This window comes from Brachyistius frenatus, unplaced genomic scaffold (genome assembly GCF_029030835.1).
Source record: "Brachyistius frenatus isolate BFR_SWC_R1_liver_20210118 unplaced genomic scaffold, ASM2903083v1 Contig_50, whole genome shotgun sequence".
Classification (NCBI taxonomy): Eukaryota; Metazoa; Chordata; class Actinopteri; family Embiotocidae; genus Brachyistius; species Brachyistius frenatus.
The window spans coordinates 18,405-28,801 of NW_027210649.1; the positions used below are offsets into that span (position 1 = coordinate 18,405).

Genomic DNA, 10,397 nt, shown 5'->3' on the forward strand with positions numbered 1-10,397 from the left:
TAACATTAATTAACTAATTCGTAATTTATTTATTTATTTATTTTTAAAGCTGTTTGCAGCTTGTTTCTGTTGCCCCCGAGTGGTCAGAAGCTGTTACTGCGGGTGTAAACAATAAATAGTGAAAAGCATGAAAATAAAGATTTATGCTTTACTGATTTAAAACATCAGGGTTTTTTTTTGTGTGTTTTTTTTTACGTGGTAAACACTTTCTTTAAAAAAAAAAAAAAAATCAGTTATGACAAAACAAGGTGAAGGTTAATATATGGAATAATATCGCTTCATTGAATGCATTTTTTTTTTTTACACTGGGAGGACATGCTGATAGATATTATGCTATTATTGCCACAGCCTCACAGATGCCATGTCTCATGCACAGCTTTTCTGTCGGTATGAACGTGATGTTCCAGAGATGAAGGAAGTTGCAGACATTCCTTTTTTTGTATTTTGTATTTTTTTTTTCCTGCAATAGGAAACTTAAGCAGGGGAGAAAATTTGATGTAACTGATAGCTGTGGGGGTAGAGGGGTGGGGGGGGTGGTGTAGGAAAACGATTTATACGTTGCCTATCTATTAGTTTTCCACATAATATATTGTAACCACATTTTCCTAATCACTCATTCTGCAGGATTAAAATCCTGATGGACTGATTGCTTCCTGTAACCTTTTCGTGAACTCCAAAAAAAAAAAAAAAAGAGAGATCAGTCTTTACTTTTCATTACATGCTCGATATGCAGACCACACTTTTTGACCTCAGAGGTCTCGCTCGGTCTCTGGGGGTTGCTCTCCTCTACCTCCCGCCCGTCCCCCGTCCAGCCGGTATTATTTTACCATCAATGAGTTTTGGAAGAGGTGTGCTTTTGGCGCAGAGGGGGAGTAAAAAAAAAAAAAAAAAAAAAAAAACACACAAAAAAAAATCCATGACGTATCTGGCAGCTGTAACTACGCTGAGGGGGGAGCCTCCCCACAATAAAAACAACCAGCTGAGTTTTGTTCGTCATCCCAGATTCCACTGCACATACACTACTCTTGGCTCGGTGGAGGAGCAGAGGGGTGTGGGGGGAACCAATGTTTGGATGGGATGAAGGATGGGAGGGGAGGGGGGGGGAACGGGCTGGAGCTCTGGGGGACTTCTATGAGACTGTAGACAAACTGTGGAAGAGGAGATTTGAGGTGACGTGTTGCAGGATTACAAAGGGCCGACGGGTAGAAAACCCAAAACAAAAATGACCAATAAAACATTTGAATTCACTTACCACTAGCGGTATCTGGGCATTCAGGCAGCGCTGCTTTTATAGGTCCAGGTTTCGATACATCTTTCTCTGACTTTTCTGAATTGAACTTGCAGGTTTTGCACAATCGTAAAGTTTTTTGTTGTTGTTGTTGTTTTTTTTTAATTCATGCCTTTCTAGAAACAACATCTGCTTTACTCTGAATTTTCCACAGAGTTTTCACAGACGAGGCCGTTCCAATGAGAAACGCTCACAACAACAAGAGACCTCGTTGTGAATAAAACACAAGAGATGTTGCTGTTGATTTTTTTTTTTCTTTTTTTTCTCAGTGCTGCAAGCAACGAAAATCACATTACGTCCAGATCCATTGTGTTGGAGCAACAGCAGAACCCGAAACCTGCGCGTGGTTTAATACTATTAGGGGTAAGTGAGAAAATTAGGATTTTTGAAATGTCTTTTTTTTTTTTTTTTTTTAACTAAAGTGTTCATAAAAGAGCTTGAGGGGTAAATATGAAGCTGCATCATCTCACATGGGTGGGGTCTGGTGTTTTTTTTTACACTCAGTGCGTAAAATAAAATGATGTCAGCGGGTCAAGTGAGTTGCAAATAACAGAGGCGCACGTCTGCGTGTGCATACGTACAGCCACGTTCACGTCCACTGGGATTTACACCTTTTCAATTTGCACCGTGCGGCGGTTGGCAGCTTGCGGGTGACCGCATTTATTTAACCCGATGCGCATTTCCGTCTGCGGTACGTGCTTCTTGTGCCGCTTTGTTGCGACAACGGGACCGTTTGACAGCGCTGCTTCCTCGGCCTCGAGGAAATACTTTCCTCGCAGGGTGCGGAGAGGAGGGGGGGGCGGGGACGGGGCAGGGCAGGGCAGGGAATTCACACGGGGCCTGATCTTGTGACGAGAGGGAGGGCGTGAACGGATGGGAAATAAACGAGTCACGCTGGAGAGCGACATGCGGTATGCATACCGAGTTATTAGAAATGTAATAGTGTATAGATATGAGCACGCTGATGGGTTTAAGGCAGTTGGGACTCGTGGACGCGTCCCGAGGCGTTCAAAAAAAGACAGCTGCGGGATGTTTTCGCTGCCCCACCCAAACTGTGCAAAGACAAAACAGGGTGACGTGATGCCATCGCTACTGCTTATGTAAACCAGCTGTGACCTCGTGGGCTGTATGGGATTTAAATTCCATGTGTGTTAGAGCACTGATGTATGTACGTACGATGTTTCTGTGGTTTTAAAACAACCACTTTCCACTCTCATGATGTTTTTTGTTGTTGTTGTTGTTTTAAATAAAATGAGGCTGAAAACATGAAAAATGATAGAAAGTTATTTATTTTTTGCTTTTTAGTTGTTAAACTCTAATTTAAACTACAGGGTGCTAGTAAAATGAAACAGTCACATCGGAACGTTAGCACTTAAAAGATGCAGGATGGATCAAAAGGAGAAATCAACGTCCCAATTTGAATTAAAACTTTTTTTTTTTCCGTTCCAGTAATTTAAAAATCAATTGCAGATTTTTTTTTTTTTTTCTAATGTTCAAACTCATGTTGAAATCCGACGTCTCCTGTGTTTACAAATTTGGGCCATTAGACGCTCCTCTCCAACGGTCACAACCGACATGAACACATTTCTTCATGTTCTACGGCCAACATCAAACATGGTGAAGAAACGAATGTGCAATACAAAAGTATATATTGAAGTACAACATGAGCTATGAAATGGATGAATCTCTGGCAACAGAGAATGAACATATCAAGTGTGGATACAGAGTAAAAAAAAAAAAAAAAAAGCATATACAGGATACTGAAGGGAGAATAACACTGGCAAGCTGACAAGTTAGAGGCCGTGTCCAAAGCCTTCGTGAGTTCAAAGGTCAAACAGTCAGTAAAGAGGCCTTTTTTCGCGATTGAAAAACGAAATGTCTCCTTCCGCTTCGCCACGAGGGTGAGCCGTCGTTTTGTCAACTCATTTTACAAAATGTTTTTTTTAGTTTTTTTTTATGGCTAATTGTCACAAGCGCGTATTCACGCTCATCGCTCACCTTCCGCTCATCATCCAGCACACACACACACACACACACACACACACACACACACACACACACACACACACACACACACACACACACACACACACACACACACACACACACACACAGTACGGTAAGCGAGAGAGAAGCCGTCTATATACAGTGGAGGCACAGTACAGACAAGAGTATATGTTAACACGCACGGGGGGGGGGGGGGGGGGGTTGTCTGACAGTGACACGATCAATACGCAACTCAATCAGAGCCGAATGTAGAAGCCTGTGAACGGATCGCGAGGCCGTCTGTCGTGTCCTTACGTCGAACTAAGGAACTATTTCTTTGATGTGCTTGCGCTGTGGTTCACGAGTGGAGGGTTTGGCGGGAGCTTTTAAAACCGGAGGAGACTCTGCCGGGTTTGAAAGCGCATCGCCGTGACTCCGGAGGCTGCGAGTCGTCACGGGAGCCGGCGTTGATTGACGCACCCAGAACTGCCCGTCTCCCGTCCGACTGCCGTCAACAACCCAGTGGACCGAGCCCTCGTTGTCGTCGACGTCCTTCGTCTCTGCCGTCGCCGTCATCGTCGGACCAGTTTTCCTGATGTGTGTTGAGGAAGCGCAGCCGGGGGGGGAGAGGGGAGAGGGGGGGGGGGGGGGAGGCTGTAACAACAGGAGCGTTGATGTCGGAGATTGTTCTAGTCCCTGATGTCCCACTTTGCCGTGACCCCTGGGTGTTGATTTGGCCGGGAGTGGATTCAGAAAAAGGAGGTACAGTATGTTTGCATAGACGTGTGTGTGTGTGTGTTGTGTGTGTGTGTGTGTGTGTTTGTCGGGGGGGGGGGTAGTTCCTGGGCTGCAATTATTTTTGGGGACTTTTTTTTTTTTCACAGCTCGGTGTCCGCTGTCTTGGCGGTGGAGTGGCCGTTGGTGGGGGGTGGAGGCTGGGCCTTGTCTGCCTCGGGGGCCTCTCCGTTGACACTGGGCTTCTCCGGGGTCTCGGGAGGGGGGTGAGAGGGGCCACGGACACGAGGGTGTTCCCCTGATTCTCCTGGTCCACTGGGTAGGCCTCCTCTGCCTGCAAACGCAGCACAAATGAAACGGATCATTACAGACGGGCCGGATGGAAAATGTCAGCAGAGTATCAGGGTGCTTGTTGCTCGCGAGCCGTCAGGCTCTTTAACACGGCGTCTCGTGACCTGGACTGTTTTTGTCCCCGTCCCCGTCCCCCTCCTGCCTGGTGCTTTTTTTTTTTTGGGCCCACAATCGAGTTTTTATCATTTGTTTATCTGATTTTTCTGCCTTTTGATTCACATTTCTGTGTGGGAACTACAAGACTTTTCCATTTTCCTGTTGGGATGGATAAATGAATGAAAAAAGAAAAATAAATTATGTAAGTATGTCAGTATATAAGTAAGTATGTCAATCTATCTATCTATCTATCTATCTATCTATCTATCTATCTATCTATCTATCTATCTATCTATCTATCTATCTATCTATCTATCTATCTATCTATCTATCTATCTATCTATCTATCTATCTATCTATCTATCTATCTATCTATCTATCTATCTATCTATCCATCTATCTAAATAGAGCACAAATATGTGTATCTGTGTCTATTTCTAAACTAAAATGTGTCCAATACGTTTCATTATCACTGACGCAGGAGACACATTCTCTATTTTCCAGACACATCGATAATGCATATTGGTACTAAAATTAAATTAAAGCATTTCATTCCCTGATCAGAAACAGCACACGAAGGCACACATGTACACAGCCAGCTCCACTGGCCCCGCCCCTTTCCAGTATTACTTACAAACACACTCTTATGCGGTCTGCATCATGTGATGTTGTGAGCGGTAGGGAGAAACAGCTGCGTCTGGCTCGGAGAGATGAAACCCTGAGCTCTGCAGATGAAGAAGGGCGTGGGTCTCTGGATAAGGCTCTCTCTCCCTCTCTTATTTCCCTGCATTTCCCTCTGATGGCTGGCCAACAACATTCCCTAATTGAAACACTCAAAGACCCTGAATCCAAAGGAAATAAGTGTTGTTTTGATTGAAGGTGTTATACAGCATGAACCGTCCTCCAGAAAATCCTTTCGGTGCCGGTGAACTCGTAATGAGGGCTGTGATTGCAGACGCGCACAAACACACGGTGCAAAGGAAATTACATATTCATGACAAAAACACCTCCAGGTCATATGGGAGGGGGGGAAAAAAAAATGTAATAATAGAAAGATTTCACATGAACAAATCGGCATTATGCCGTACCTGCGGCGGCGGCGGGGGAGAGGGGGGGGGGGGTGCAGAATCTATGCAACGATTTTTATTTCATTGGCTGCGTACTGAAAGATGTACTACCGACCGTGCCGGGGTGAACACACTGAAACCAGATCAGATCCGCAGCGGCAACACAACACTACAGCGTACAGAAAATGTAAAAAAAAATATGCTCACCAGCCTCACTCCCTTGGTGTCGGGCCTGCGTTGGCATTTGACGTAACCGACAGTGATGGCGATGGCGGCGAGCAGACCGGTGACCAGTATCCCCACAAATACAGAAGAGCCGGCTGACGAGGGGAGCTCAGTCTTTGTCACACCCAGCTACAAAGAAGTTCAACAGATAGAAGAAGTGTGTGTGTGTGTGTGTGTTTGTGTTTGAAACCAGACAAAGACACAATTCTTCCGGTTGACTGAATACGAAAGAAAATAAGAGACGCGTGCAGCCTTTATTTCAGCCGACAGAAGACCTATGCTGTCGGGTGCCGTGTGTTCACGTCAAACCAACCAAACTGCGTACGACAGCACGTTTCCCCCCCCCCCCCCCACCGGGTCGTTGATGGACACGCATAGAGGAGCTTCTCACAGCAGCAAAAAAAACAAACAAACAAACAAAAAAAAACATCCTAAATGTGTAAACAAATTGTAGCTTGTGGAGTAAAAGCTCCAGAAAGATCTCGGAAAAACAGAATACAAATCTTAGGAAATTGCTTTAACTTGTTCGTTGTAGCATCTGACGCCACACAGTTGTCCGTTATCAAAGTATGTTGTATACGTTGTGGGAATTAGCGTGTGATATGGTTTGGGATATAGTTTAAGAGCTGCGCCGGTGCCGCGTTTCACGTCCGAGCTGGTGGCATCGCTTACCTTTTCTTTCAGCTGTTCGCTCTGGAGCGCTTGAGCCAAAGTACCCAACTGAGCTGCAGGTGCCATAAAGATTAGAGGCGTATCAGTACAATGTCGATAAATGTACGCATTCGCAAGAGGATACGCGACAGGCTGAGAGGTCACAAACAAACGAGACCGTGCCTGTTATTTATACAGTACAATGAAAACCCACCGTCCCCGCTGCCCATCCACATTGTGTTGCCCTCCTGGAAGATCTCCAGATTACAGTTTTCCTTGTTGCACCAGCCTGCAGGGTTCTCCTGAATGATGCGTTTCGTCACCTCCTATAAGAAAGATAACTTGTTTGTAAAAGGGAAATGCACGATCCGTAGTGTTTCTGATTGTCTCAATAACTTCAGGGGAGACACTATGCAACGTGTGTGTTACAATAAAAAAAAAAAAAATGAAGTGTCATTTAGCCGACGATCAAATCGGTGTTTCTGCATTTTCTTCAAACACAGACCTTTGTGTGCCTCGAAGACAAAATATGGCCGAGCGGAAAAGTTGCTGACCACACCTTTCCTTTGAATCATGAAATAACCTCATTGCGCAACTTTAAGCTTTGGGAACTCTCTTCAGTCTTGCGTAATGTGATCCAGACATCTCTCAGTGGTCCCAGAAGACCACGATGAGCAAAACCCCTGATTTCTCAGTTAGTTGGGAGTTGGCCTGCATCTGGACTCGGGAACAATCGCGTCTTTGAGGCGAGGCCCGAGAAACTCAGGAGGACTGAACTCGAGCAGCGAAACCAACCGACTTCCTCCGTTCTCCATCTGTCACCGGCGACCGATCACTTCCTGCGTCGTGACGCACACCGCCGCTCGCTCGACCTTCCGTGGAACTCCTGCGCCCGTGGCTACAGTTCACGGGACTTACGGTAGCTTTGCATTTGAATATAGTGACAACACAAGATACCGAAATGATTTATGAAGAAGGGGAACAAGGTGTGCGAGGGATTTTTCAGGAGGTATGAAAGCTTCTTATTTCCCACTGCTTCAGGGCGTTGTTATGCCATTAAATTCGTTCCACTGATACGGACCGGCCATCGAGGCCTTCCATCCCATTCATTTGCTCTTGCATGAAGGGTATAACTTTTTCTTTTCATGCTACGCTGCAAGTTAATCATCAGCTGGCCAGTGCTGTTTTTGGCGCCGTGTTCCATGTTTAGTTTCAGGTTGAGTCGGACAGATGACTCCTGCAGATGGTGCTGGCTCGGTGGATGTTACAGTAATGACCCAAATAGCCGAAGTACGGGACTGGGATCTGCACCGCTGCTGCTTCTCTGTGCACCTGGACTGACAGGCTGAAACAATGAGCTCTTTATAACATGCTTGTTGTGCTCCGAGACATCACGAACAACTCGGCACGCAATTATGATTTAACCGAGTAAGGAACACTATGACAAGGTTGTAAAATGGTTCAGAATATGACATTTTCCAGAGTTTGGATCTGACAAAGATCTCTCTCTCTCTCTCTCTCTCCAATTCCTGTTGTTAAAAAACCTGAAAAACTGACATACGCCAGAAAATGAAACCACACCCGTGTCTCTCAGTGACCCCCAGAGAAAGAGAGGAAACATCAGCCCTCCTCTTCACTTGTCCCCTGCCAATCTCAAGATTTACAACTGCTGAGGAATGTCTGAGAAAAGATCCGCCTTTTTATCGGGGCCATATTTTCAACTGGAGCTCTTTAAAATACATTCATCTACTTCCTCTAACGGGAGCAAACCACTTCCTTTTAGGCACAAGGTGTACGTGGCCAGATAAATGTTGAGGGTCGGCGGGATCAGCTCTCTCCTCTCGTTTCGACGCGGTCTTAAATATTGCGCGACAAAAATGTCAGCTGCTGGTCGCTTGACGCTGCCTATAGTTGGCAGGGAGTGAGGCAGAGTTATCGTTCCGAGCTCAAGGATGTAAAGATGGATTTAACATCGCTGGTGGTGGATTGAGCTCTTATGACAATGTTCCTATTTCTGGAGTCGCATCGTAAAGAACAAATCTGTACTCACGCAGTCATCTGTTCGGACTTGAACCTTGACAGCCACGCTCTCTGGCATGTCCTCCTTTCCGACACACTGGACTTCGGGCTGCGGGGACAGTGAACCGGAGCAGACGAGGTCAGGAGACAAAAAAAAAAAAAAAAAAAAAAGGCAGAGCGTGACTCATCCATTGCAAACACGTCTTTTGCGGAGATGTCGGTTAAAATGTCACACAGCGAAACAGTTTCAAGTCTTGGTTTGCGTCGGGAGGATTTTACGCTGGTGGACGCACAACAAGCTGACAAAGACGCGCCATCCGAATATGCTTCAGGGAGGCACTTACAACAACAGCTTTAACAACGGGGGCCGCGGCTGCGACGGTTACATCGTCACCATCACCACTACCAACGGGGGCAGCGGTGGTTCCCGAAGTGCCTCCGTCCAGGATGTTGGGATCGACTACAACGTTTACAATAGTTGCTGAGAAGTCGTTAACTCCGGGAGCAGCGGAGGAGGCAGCAGATTGTCCACCGGCGGCGGCAGCGGGCGTGGTGCCTGCATCGGGGGCATCTGGGGCGGTAGCGGCGTCTGCCATTGAGAAAATACGATCCAAGGACGACGTTAGGTCAAGTGTTGGGTCTCTGTGACACGGTGGAGCGATACAACATCAAATCTGAACTTCTGACAGACCTCGGCTGGATCCCAGCGCTCTCTAAAAGTCTACAAAGTACACGTATGGAGGCTCCTACCTGGAGAGACGTCTGGTGCGTCTGGTGCGTCCGTTAGCGTGTAATCTTGACACGTCACCTCACCTGCAAGGAAGGGAGAGCAAATGAGACAAAGGGAGGGCAGCTTCGACGCTTCGATACGATGAATCGGTGCTCTTCGATGCTTGTATAAATCGTAGCGTCCGACGCGTGACGTTTCATCGTGTCGCGCACAGATTTACAAAGTCTGACGCAGTGACAAAACTGTGTCGTATCCGCCGATCCCTCCTACTTGTTGAAAAGAACGAGGGCTTACTGACATGTCAACAAAACGAAGGCTACGAATCCACAACCGCTGGCAATCGCATAAAAATATAACTAAACATCAGCATAAATAAAAACCAATTCAGCTGGTTTTAGAGGAGCTACACGGTTTGTTTGTAACTGGTTTCACTTTCTAATAAACAAAAGCAGCAAACGTGTGAATACGGCGGAACAAGAGGAGTTTCTCTTGTTCGAGTTATAGTACAAGCACGTGATGTACCGTAAAGCTTAAATAAGGCAAAGCACTACTAGTTCTCTACTTTGTGATTAATTCCCACTTGTGCCACTTCTCTTAAGTAAAGATGTCCGTTGTCTTTAAAGTACAAGCTCACTGGAATATTTGTGGGCATGAGGTCGGGGCAGCCGACGGGGTTTAAGCAGCTCGTCCCGATGATTCAAACTTCAGCCCAAAGATGTCAAACCAATCTGGCATGTGCGTAACTAATTAGTAGTCGTGTGCGGGTTCGTTCTCACTCTATGCAGCCGAGGCAAAGGAAAAGGAAAAGCTCGGTCAAAAGGTCGCGACCTGCTGACCACACATCCTTATTCTGGGAGATTTAGAGAGGTTAAAAAAAAAAAAGAAAAAGAAAAGGAGGACAGCATTTTCCAAGTTCAGGTGAGGTAAACGGTTGAACCGGACAGTCTTTGTTACGGCACCTTCTGAAGTCAAAGATCCACTGTCAGATTCATATTATGATTAAACAAGTGCCTTCATGATACATTGATTTGTATGCAGAGATAAGTGCAAACTCTACGTCTTGAATTCTGTTGATCTAGCGAAATGGATCATGTCGTTAAGACCGCCTTGTTCAGTTGGAGGGCCGGTACTCTGACTTGCATTGTTGTATTGCAGCCACACGCACATGAAATACCGTTCTAGTACAACCGTAGCCGCATGTTCCACCTCGCCACAGTCGTAAAAGCCTCATCAATATCAGGGATGACAG

General features: G+C 46.0%; 1 protein-coding gene across 1 annotated transcript; it reads right to left on the bottom strand.

Annotated features, from left to right (window-relative positions):
* Positions 1–2,559: 2,559 nt before the first annotated feature.
* Positions 2,560–9,120, bottom strand: cd34 (CD34 molecule). The gene is given in 7 exon segments (XM_069704185.1): positions 2,560–4,277; positions 4,280–4,343; positions 5,731–5,877; positions 6,421–6,473; positions 6,614–6,725; positions 8,450–8,527; positions 8,763–9,120. Coding segments are annotated over 7 exon segments (831 nt in total). The 5' UTR covers positions 9,015–9,120; the 3' UTR covers positions 2,560–4,152.
* Between the last annotated feature and the right edge of the window lie 1,277 nt (positions 9,121–10,397).